This window comes from Ursus americanus, chromosome 14 (genome assembly GCF_024610735.1).
Source record: "Ursus americanus isolate L20-20 chromosome 14, mUrsAme1.1.p, whole genome shotgun sequence".
In the NCBI taxonomy this organism is placed as follows: Eukaryota; Metazoa; Chordata; class Mammalia; order Carnivora; family Ursidae; genus Ursus; species Ursus americanus.
In genome coordinates, this window is record NC_142140.1 from 12361857 (window position 1) to 12373640 (window position 11784).

General features: G+C 42.3%; 1 protein-coding gene across 1 annotated transcript in view; it reads right to left on the bottom strand.

The window, feature by feature from the left end:
* Window positions 1–4633, bottom strand: part of ARL8B (ARF like GTPase 8B) — a 49145-nt gene extending 44512 nt beyond the window's left edge. Inside the window, exon 1 of the mRNA XM_045808127.2 lies at window positions 4321–4633. Coding sequence (XP_045664083.1) covers window positions 4321–4443 — 123 coding nt within the window. The 5' untranslated portion in view covers window positions 4444–4633. The remainder of the gene's footprint in view (window positions 1–4320) is intronic.
* Window positions 4634–11784: the final 7151 nt, after the last annotated feature.

Genomic DNA, 11784 nt, shown 5'->3' on the forward strand with positions numbered 1-11784 from the left:
ACACATACACACAAACAGTCCTCAAACGTTAATCAACATGCTTAAGATGCTTGGGTTTAAAATGTCATTCAGATTCGTAACTAGAGTATATTTATGAACAAATACATTTAAAAGATTTTTAAAGGATTAAGATCTCCTAATCCACAGCTCTATGATTCTAATCTCAGCTGGACTTTACAGAGGTAGACCAGAAAAGTAGAAAGGGAACAAGCCCTAGGTTCTAATTTTATCTCTGCTACTAGTTAGCTGCCTTAAGAATTTCACTTAACTTTTCTGGATCTTCTAGCTACATCTATAAAATGAGAGTAAAATTAGACCACTAATTAAAGTTTCTACAAACTCTTAAAAAAAAGATTCTGGGGTGCCTGGGTGGCTCAATCGGTTGAGCACCTGACTCTTGGTTTTGGTTCAGGTCATGATCTCAGGGTCCTGGGACCCAGCCCCCGGTGAGCTCCACACTCAGCAGGGAGTCTGCTTTAAGTGCTCTTCCTTTGCTCCTCCCCCATGCACACGCTAAAGAGCACGTGCTCTCTCCCTCCCTCCCTAAATAAATAAATAAATCTTAAAATAACAACAACAAAAAAAAGATTCTAGGTTCAAATTTCTCCAATCGTTCCAAATATCTCCTTTTCCTAATTCTTAGCAGTAATAAACTTCTTGGATTAACCAATTTAGTATCACTACTTCATAAAAATGTAGACAAACTTTTATACTACTCATTTCTAACACACACTGTATCTCTAAGCCCATTAACAATTTGGTAAATCCTATTAAACATTTCTTAGTAATTCCTGTAAGCCATCCATGTAAGAGTCTCCGTTAAAAATAAAGATTACTCAACATACATTACACATATAGGACACATGATTTATTATGCAATAACTGCTGAATACTTAGCAATGGGCAATATTTCATTCCCTAACGCTAATGAGAAAAGACTAGAGAGGTTTTTTTTTTAACATCCAAAACAGAGAGAACACTGTGTATGTTGAGGGTCTCTATGTAAAAATATTAGATAAAATGAAGTATCATTCCATTTTCAAAACCACAAGAATATGAATTTTTAGGAATGAATCTTTCTGCAAATAAAACGCCTAATTTCAGAATGAGCCAAACCCTACATATAAATAATTCAGCTTCACAAACCTTTTGAGTTAAGTTAAATGACATTTCTGAAATTTTTCTTAACTTTTAAGGCAGAAGATAAAGAAAGCCACATTTTATGCAAAAAGTTGATTTTTACCAAAAGAAAATTGGCTTCCCCTGAAGATTTTCATACCTCACAAGTTACTTTCTAAAGTGACACAAAGTACTCAACCCATCTGTATTTGAGTCTACAAATCAAACATTTTATACAAAATACAAACAACAGTTCAGTTAATTTTTTTTAATGTAAGGCTAAATTTACTATTCTGGAAACACTGTTTTTATCTAAAAGTCTGTAAAAATCATCTTTAATTACTAACCTTTTCCTCACCCTCAATATATTCTTAATAACCACAGACTAAGTTAGAGTCTGAGATTTTTTTTAAAAGGCGTGAAATTGGGGCGCCTGGGTGGCACAGCAGTTAAGTGTCTGCCTTCGGCTCAGGGCGTGATCCCGGCGTTATGGGATCGAGCCCCACATCAGGCTCCTCCGCTGTGAGCCTGTTTCTTTCTCTCCCACTCCCCCCGCTTGTGTTCCCTCTCTCTCTGGCTGTCTCTATCTCTGTCAAATAAATAAATAAAATCTTAAAAAAAAAAAAAAAGGTGTGAAATTTACCAAGGTCTCTTCTTTCTCAGCATCTTAAAGGCTGTAACCAACTACAGTCCAGAGTTTTCTAAGCCAAACCTACCCACATCATTATAATACAAAAAGAATTGTCTAATGTAAAAAAAAAATAGTGGAACCACTAGTTCACTTTGAGTTCAACAGGGTTCCAGAAGCTCTCCTGTTAAAATAATCTAATACAATTTTTTTAATGGGGGGTGGGGGGGTGCATGATGTGATTATTTGCTACAATCCATAAATCCACTACTGGAGCCCACGTTTGGATAAATCAGATTCAAGGAAGGAAATGACCCCAGCTAATTCCCTTCTGAATATTTTTCAAAACACTGTTTCTGCATTAAAGAAGTGTATCCACTAGAAATAACAACAGCTACCACTTACCTACCCCCTTCTACATACGGGCAGCATGGTGCTAGTCACTTAACATCTGTCATTTCATTTACTCCCCAGAACAACTCTTTAAGAAACCTATTATTATCTCTATTTAATGCTATTTAATAGATGAGAAAGCAAGGACTGAAAGAGGATACAAGGCTGCTAAGTGGCAGAGCCAGATTGCAAACCCAGAGTTCCTTGACTTCAAAGTTCTTGCTCATTATATTAAGCTACACCATCTATGAAAAACATAATAAGCATGATTTTCATGCTTATGCCTTCAGAAGTTCTTCAAAGATTTACTAGACTTTTTCAGGTTTCCCAAGCATAACTACTCTGCAACAAATACAACAATTGTAGTAATACACCTACCTCTCCACGATATATTAATTCAGTCTTGTCAAAAGGATAGGGTTTACAAGGAGACTCCAATTCTTATCTCAAAGGAAAACCAAAAAATTTACAGTTAACTAAGGTCTTATCTTTTCCATATCATATAAAAGCTCGAGTATGGGGTGCCTGGGTGGCTCAGTCGGTTAAGCGCCTGCCTTTGTCTCGGGATGGAGTCCCACAGTGGGCTCCCTGCTCAGCAGGGAGTCTGCTTCTCCCTCTCCCCCTTCTCCCTGCTTGTGCTCGCTCTCTCTCATGCTCTCTCTCTCTCTCTCAAATAAACAAAGTATTTAAAATAAATAAGTACATAAAAGCTCTAGTATGGATATTTAGTCCAAAATTTTTAAATTAATTTTAGTGCTATCATATACACTTTCCACTCTACTTGTTGCAAAGATAATCTTGTCATCTCAAGTCAAAAACAAACAAACAAACAAAAACGTATCACAAAAGGAGCCAAACAAGAAGGTAAATTTTCTTTTATACTTATACACAATGTTCCTCAAAGAAAGTCTGGATCTCTGCTAATCTTTTTCTTCAACTCTTACTCACTCTGTTGCTCCATTACTGCAGGACTAAGAGTCACACCTTGCATATTTTCTCCCACAAGGGAGCTGTGTTTCAATCATTCCTGTAACCAAACCAGTTGGGCAGCTAGTACATGAAATAAGGATTTCAACCATCATCGAAAAGATGGAAGAACTGCTGCCATCTCTCTTTAGAATAGTTCTAAAGCTTATCCCTGACAAGTACAAGCACCTATCAGCTAAAAGTGAGTCACATCAACTCCTAGCCTCTAAATTAAAATTGAAGAGAATCTTTCTGTCTTATTCCTTCCCCAACTAACCACCCAAGCAAAATTTAATAATCATCCTTCCACTCAATCACTGCTGAATAAACACCACATTGTATACAGGTTCCCAGGGCAACTTCCCTCCTAGACACCCATTTCCTGGGCCTGGAATAAACTATGTTCCTGCCCAGTCTCTTCCCCTCCCTTTCAAGCAAGAAACACCCTCATAAAAGATCAACCCCTCCTTTTTCAAGGAAGTTGAGTGACTACAGATCCATCTTTTCCGACTACTGGCTCTTGGAAAAGCAGAAACCCCTAACTGCCTGGCTAAATAAATGCTGCGGACTACAGTGGACCGGACGGGCTGGAAGGGTTTCTCCCCAGTTTCTACCAGCGAGCCCAGCAGCCACGAACTTGATCTCCGCCCCTAGGGGAACGACTGAAAACCAATAACTAAATTACAGGGAACATACTGCCCACGGAATTCGGGCAGGAGCCCACACGGGTCTCCTGCTTTCCTCACGACGGGGCTCTCCGTCCCGAGTGGCTACTTGAGGGACGCCCTGGAGTCTCACGCTTTCTCCCGGGACTGACAGCTCGCCAAATCCCACCCTTCGGGGAAGTGACAGGCTGGAGTTAAGCCTGCAGGTGCCCCCACAGAGCAAACCCGAAGGGAACCCAACCCTTAAAAACTCGAAAAGGTCGATTTTACCCTTCCCAAGTCCCGGCCGCACTGAGGACCTAGCCTTCAGTAGAAGGTGACTAAATGGAATTAAACCTTCGGCTGCCCATCTCAGCGCTACCCCTCAGGCACCAACACGCGGGAACTCCAAACCCCGGTCCCCGCGGAGGTGACAGGAATGGCTTGCCTCCTCTCCTCGTCCCAGTCGCCCCATCGCGCGGAGGGCAGCCCCAACCCGGGCCTTCGGGCAAGCACCGGGCCGGACTCGCGGGCTGCGGCAGCCCGGGCGGGTGAGCGGGCGGCACTCACCGCGATGACATTGACGAAGGTGGTCTTGCCCGAGTACTGCAGTCCCACCAGCGTCAGCTCCATCTCCTCCTTCCAGAAGAGCGAGCGAAACCAGTCCAGCAGGCGGGAGATGAGCGCCAGCATGATGGCGGCCGGGAGGGTGAACGGACGGGCGGGCGGGAGGACAGCAGCAGCGAAGGCTCCCACACGAGCGGGCCTCAGCCCGGACCCCTCAACGGCTCCTCGGGGCCGCGGCGCACCACTGGCGGACACGGGCGGGCGGCGGCGGCCGAAGCCAGGAAGCCGAGCGGGTCATATGACTCGCCCTACCCCACACGCTCGTCCCCGCGCCACCGTCGGCGCCCACGGCAAGAGCGACGTGGCCCGTCCGGCCAGGCGCGTCTACCGCCTGCAGCGCCACCTGCTGGAGCCTCCCTGCAGCACCGCGTACCTGGGAGCTGCCCTTGGGCTCCCTACCACCCCTCCTTCACTCATTAACGTTGGTTAACTCATCATTCTTTCTACAATTGTTTATTGGCAATCGGCTCTATGCAGAAAGCCTTCACGACTCTAGGAGATTCAGCATGGAATAAAAATCCTTTCCTACATTTTTGGTAATAGCAAAAGATGGGAAGCCACAAGTGTTTATCAAGAGGGAACTGATTTAAAAAACTATAGTATGGCCCCAAAAGGGAATATTATGCAGCTATAAAAACAAATGAGGAAATTCTCTATGAACTGATATAGAATGATGTCTAGGAAATATTTTCAAGGACTGTAAATGCAAAGTATGTATGTATATACAAGTATGTATTGTATTTGCATAAAGAAATCCTGGAAGACCAATAAAAACGGTTTCTTATGGGACAGAAGAAAATGGATGGCCAGAGACAGGAATGGGAATGAGACTTCTCTAGGTATCTTTTTGTATCATTTTGACTTTCAATCATGGAAATGAGTTGCCCGTTCAAAAGTTTCACTTAATAAAAAATAAATTTAAATATCTGCAAGCCTTTCCATATTTAAAAAAATCCTTGCCCTCATGGAGCTTACATTCTAGTGAGGAGATATGTAACATAATAAACAAATAAATATAAGATATAATGCCATGCAGTACTGAGCATTATAAAGAAAACTGAACAAGAGAAGGACACAAGAGTAGCAGTGTTCTAGTTAGGATCAGAGTAGACTTCTCAGAGGGGCTAGCCCTGGATGGAAAGACTTGGAGGAAGTGAGAAAGAGATCCAGGCACAGATCTGATGGGAACACATTCCAGACAGAAGGAACAGCAAAGACCCTGAGGGGGAAGGAGCATGGAATGCTCTGGGATCAGAAAAACAATCAGCGTGGCTAACTCATTAATAAGGCAGGAAGTAGAAAGAGATGTGGACGGAGAAAGAGGCAGGGACCAGAGGAAATAGGACATGGTGTCCCTAGTTCAGATTTTACTCTTGGTGAGGGAACCAACTCATACTTTTAAAAAAGTGAACTCTAGGGGCGCCATGGCTCACTCAGTTAAGCGTCTGCCTTTGGTTTCTGGAGTCCTGAGATCAAGCCCCATGTCCCTGCTCAGTGGAGTCTGCTTCTCCCTCTCCCTCTGCTCCTCCCCCCACTCATGCTCTTGTGCTGTCTCTCTGTGTCTCTCTCACTCTCAAATAAACAAATAAAATCTAAAAAAATATTTTGTTTTAAGTGAATTCTGGTAGCTCCATGGAGAATTGGCTATGGGAAGGCATTATGGGTTGAATTGTGTCCCTCCAGAAGATACGTTGGAGTCCTAACCCCCAATACCTCAGAATATGACCTTGTTTGGAAATGGGGCAATTGCAGACATGATCAGTGAAGATAGTCATACTGGAGTATGACCATCCAAAACAACTGGTTTCCTTATAAGAATAGCAGAAGATACACAGTCACAGGCGAGAAGACCATGTGACGACAGAGGCAGACACTGAAGCCTTACAGCTGCAAGCCAGGGAACACCAAGGACTGGCCAGCAAGCCACCAGGAGTTAGTGATGAGGGAGCAGAAGGCTAGCTGAAGACCAAGCACAAGCTGACACCCTGCAACCTCCCCCCATCACTCCCCCACTCCTGGGTGGGACATGTGTGATATTATTCCAGGGAACTCCCAACTAAATGTCTATACCTTGCTAGAGGGGAAAGCAACCTTAACTTGACAATGGCAAGACCCCTGGTATCTTGTAGGTATCTTGTAGGTCCATCCTCTTTAGTATATGAAAGTTCTTTTGAAACCTCCCTTTTCCTTACTTCCCCCAACTCCCTAGTATGTAATCAACCACTCCTCAAGACCCCGGGGCAGCAGCTCTTTCTGCTCCCAGGTCCTGTCCCCATACTTCAATAAAACCACCATTTTGCACCAAAGACGTCTCAAGAATTCTTTCTTGGTCATCAGCTCCAGACCTCACCCCACCGAAACTCACGTATATTCCAAAACCACATCACTAGGGAAGAGGCATGGGACAGATTCTCTCTTACAGCTTCGGAAAGAACCAACCTGGCCACCATCTTGATCTTGGACTTGCAGCCTCCAGAACTGTGAGACAAACTGTGGTTTTTAGCCAGCCAGTCTGTGGTTCTTTCTTATGGCCACCCTAGTAAACTAGTACAGAAGGAAAGAACAGAAGCAGTGAGATGGTTAGGAAGCTGTTGTATTAGTTTAAGGGAGCCGATGATGGTGGCTAGAACCATGACTTTGTAGGTACTTAAGTGCTGGCCATCACAGAGCTTTCATTCTGGTAGGAAGGACAATGAACCAATAAACACACTAATTTTAAAATGAGAATTCGAACATTCCTCAACCTTTGCAATTGTTGTAATTCTCTTCACCTCTAAGACCATTTAATGAAAAAGTCACTTTTACCTTCCAATTCTAGTTTCCCATAAAAGAAACTAGGGATTATTTTTATCATATAAGCTGTAAAATATCAAATAATACAGAGATGTGACAAGAAAAAGGTAATCTATCTCTTGGCATTCTCAATCCCCTCATCTTTGAAGTAACCCATTTTAACAGTTTATTTTTTCTATCAGATAAACACATATACATGTATGTGTGATAGTTTTCTCTTATATACAAAAATGGAAACATGTCGTAGGCACTACTCTATAGCTTCTTTTGTTCACTTATAGTTAAGCACGTTTTGTTAAAAATAAAGGCAATAAATACTCAAAACAAGTGTTCCCTAATATTTTACTACAGTTTACTATTATCTATTTCTTGAAGCTATTTACATGTGTCCTATCCATACAGTGGAAATACCATGTAGTAGAGAATTACTGTACATGTCTTCCCAATTCTGAGTTCATTCATGTTATAGTGGTAGCTTGAAATTGGCCCTAGCAGGAATATTCACACCATGAAAATTGGCAAACACCACAAATCAGGATTCCACCCTTCCTTAGAAAACCAGTTGTTAGACATTTACCAGTACATGGTTGATAATACCTAAAAGATAGCATTAGAATGAGGATGAAAATAATATTAAGTTAGACTAAGTAAGATAGTAAAAGGCAGGCTGATATACTTATCACATATAGCCTACGCAGTTAGAATGGCTGATTGTGCTATCCTCTCCTCTACCCATGCGCTGTGTGAACTGTCAAAGTTGTTTAACCTCTCTGTGCCTCTATTTATTAACATTTGCTAAATGCTAGTTGTTATTTCCAGGACATAGTGTCTCGGGACATTTTGTTAACAATTCTGAGGCTTGGTTTTCTTATCCGTAAAACAGGGATAAAAATAAAGGATACCACCCTTATGCGTTGTTTTAATTGAAGAGGCATTTTCTGCTGCACTGTCTAGTAGTGTACTAAATTCCATGGGTGCCTTTGAACTTTGTCTCAAATTAAGCCAAAAGAAGGAGAATGCAGGATCACATGCTCAGACCCATTCAAAAGTCATGTGTAAAGGTCAGGAATCCCAGTGTCCTGTGAGTGTGGATGGTGAGGGCAGAGTAAGAGGTAAGATGGACCGATATGTTTGCCTTATGGCTGTTGTAATAACATACAATTCTAGGCCTTCAGAGCTGAATGCATCCTTGAAGACCATTCTAGTTTTCGCTATCAGAAAACTGAGGCACAAATGAGGTAATATCACAGTTAGGGACAGGATATTAAATTGTAATCTCCTTAAGGACAGGGACCATTTCTACTTCAATCAATAAAGTCATTTTGAGAAAATAAGCCAGTGACTATGGGGATTCTGAAGTCTAGTCTCTGAGGCATCTGTTTTGTTAGCTTCACACTTGTCTAACAGGATAATAGTTTTGGCCAAAGAATAAAATGGGTGCGATACATTCCATATGTTCCCACTGGCCTGATTATCAGCCTCAGAGCATCTTAAAATGACAGCAGCTGGGCCTCATCCACAGGACATTTCTGCATGTTGGCCAAGTCGGTCAAGGAGCCAGGATTTTTCATTACCCATGGATGTCATTCCAGGTCATATAGCTAGCCCCCTGAATCTGCAAGGGGCAGAAGGTCAGCTCTGCCATTTAAAAGGAGACTGTTGACTTTAGGTAAAGGAAAGCAAGAAGCTGGGAGTTCTCTTTAGAAATGTCAGGGAGGAAGAAGTCCTGTTCTCTCACAAGTCCCTCTAGCTGGACTCAGAATTAAATTGACATGAGACAGATTCACTGGAGAAAAATAAAATTTATTAGTGTACAGACAGGGAATCCACACAGACATGGAATTTCCAGACAGTCAGGCAGAGTGAGGTCTGTATGTCATCCTGAACTAAGGAGAAGGGGACAGGGGTCTGGGACTTCAAAGGAAAGGAATGCACTTCATAGGGTAATATGAAGAGCAGATATTTGGTAATTTTTTTTAAAGATTTCTTTCTTTCTTTTTTTTTTTTTAAGTAATCTCTACACCCAACTTGGGGCTCAAACTCACAACTCCGAGACCAAGAGTCGAGGGCATTCCAGAAGTTTGGTAATTAGATGTTAGCCCTGTGATACAGATGGGTCACTCAGATAAAATATATCTCTGCTAATAATCCTTATTCTGGGCAAGACCCCCAATTTAGATTCTTCTAGGTAGGTAAAGGAGGAGCAAAATTTCTCCTGAGCCTGTGGGATCCCAATTGCCTTCAGCTCAGAATCAATGTCATGCCAAAGTGGTCCATCTTGGGTCAGTCTGCCCTTATCCCTACAGAAGGAACGCTCTTCATTATTTTAAAACTGAGCTAGTTAACCCCAGGTTAAGAAAAGCCAATCATATGAGAATTTCATAGGTAGAAAACATACGTCATGCAGTGTGGGGTGGTGCAAAGAGCACTCTGCTAGGAAGGACAAGGCTTACGTTGAATAAAAAAGTTCTTATTTTGGCCAGTCTAGGGCAAGTTACCTCTCCTTTCTGGGCTTCAGCTTCCTTATGTATGAAGTAAAGGTTTGGGATAAGATAAAATTTAAGAAGCTCTTACCTCTAAAATCTTATGATTTCATAGCATCTTAATTGAAATGTTCAGGAAGGGATTCCTACATGAAAGAAGAAATAATTCTTTTTTTTTAAATAGCTTTTATGTGGGGGACAGTTTTAGGTTTACAGAGAATTGAGCAAATAGTGCTGAGAGTTCCCATAACCTTCTTCCCCCTTCATACCGTCCCCAATTACATTTGTTAAATTTATTACAGTAGTTAACTATTGATGAACCAATATAGAAACCTTATTAACTAGAGTCCATAGGGTAATTAAGATTGTTTAAAAAAGAAAAAGTGGGAACAATAGGCCTAAAATGGAATCCCTTACCACCATTTTGGCAAACCAAGACTTAACTGCAGGAATGAGACCTTTAACCGGTCAATCTGGAATTTCCTGATCAGTGCTAGTGAAGTAGACCCTGGCCCTGGCCCAAAGGAAGGTGACCTTACCTGGAACAATCCTTCCTTTGCTTTTACTAATAACTTCCTTGCCCTGCCCCTGTTTCTACCTATAAAAGCCTTCCATTTTGCACAGCTCATTTCTACCTTCTAGTTGGGATGCTTCCGGATTCACAAGTTCTTGAATAAAGCCAAATAGATCTTTACATTTACTCAGCTGAGTTTTGATTTTAACACATTTGGTGGCAGCAGTAGGATCCAAAGTGGACTTCTGATGGCGTTTGGAAACAAGGAGAAACAGAGGCATAGCACCAGTGGAACACCGTGAGTTCTCTGTCTCACTGTTTCTCAGGGTAAGAGCTCTCGGTTCTCAGCTCTGCTCTTAATGTTGAGCTCCCTGTCTTACTGGCTTTCCAGTTCCAGTTTCCTGTTCCCTATTTGGTTGGAAATTCCAGCCCTGGCTTTTGTCCCCAGATTCCCGGATTTCACATCGGATACTGCTGGTGGCAGCTGTGGTTCCCCACTTGTTTTTTTTTGTTGTTGTTTAAATCAGACTACAGTCTTCATTCTTTGGAGTTTGCTGGTTCAGTTCTTTTCCCAGCCCCCAGATTCTACATGGAGAGCTTGGTGGTTCCTGGCTGAAGATGGACTGGGTTGAATATGGGTACCAGAGCCAGACTGGGTTGGGATCAAACAAGTCTGACTTAAGCTGGGTCCAGTGGGTATAGGCTATTGCTAATGGGAATCTCAGAAGTCAAAAGAGCCACAAAATTGGTGGTCGTGAGTCGAACATTTAAAACCTGTTAGAGTGCTGGCCACCTAACCTAAATAGTCCTGTGTTATGATAAGTTGGTCATGGGATGGGTTAGATTGATATTAGGTCACCTGCCAAACTCAAGAAAATTTCCACGCAATGAGGTACGCTGAAACACCACACAATCCCCAACCCAGAGGCACAACCGTTTTAAGTATTAATCTGGCTTCAAGAGACACAGAAAATTTTAGCTAAAAGAAATGGGATTTTTTTAAATCTGAAGAGTTAAGCACGGGGCGCCTGGGTGGCTCAGTCGGATGAGCATCTGCCTTCAGCTTAGGTCATGATCCCGGGGTCCTGGGATTGAGCCCCACATCAGGCTTCCTGCTGAGTGGGGGGAGTTGGCTGGCTTATCCCTCTCTCTCTCTCCCCCTGCTTGTGCTTTTTCTCTATCTCAAATAAATTAATTAAATAGTTAAGCACACTATTTCCAGCACACCTGCTCATTTTATGTCTAGATATGATAGTCCCAGAAAGCTGTAGATATCTACAAAAATGGCAAAATCTTATTTAAAAACCTAGAATTACAATGGCCATTATGGGGAACTTGGCAGTTGGACAAGATTGAGAAGTGCATTTGAAAGGAAGAGCTCCTGAATTAAACTGAATGGAATACCTATTTTAACTGGTATGCAGAAGCTTCCAACAGGCTTCAAGATTTCAAAATTGGTTCATTGAAAGAGTCATTACAAAAGATCAATGAAAAATTAAAGACACAAGGGTTACCAGAGACAGAAGACTGAGACTCATGTGACTCCTCCTACTCCCTCTATCCTTTACCAGAGTGCTCCCAGGCCCTCATCCTCTCTCTGAATTGCCTTTCCACTCT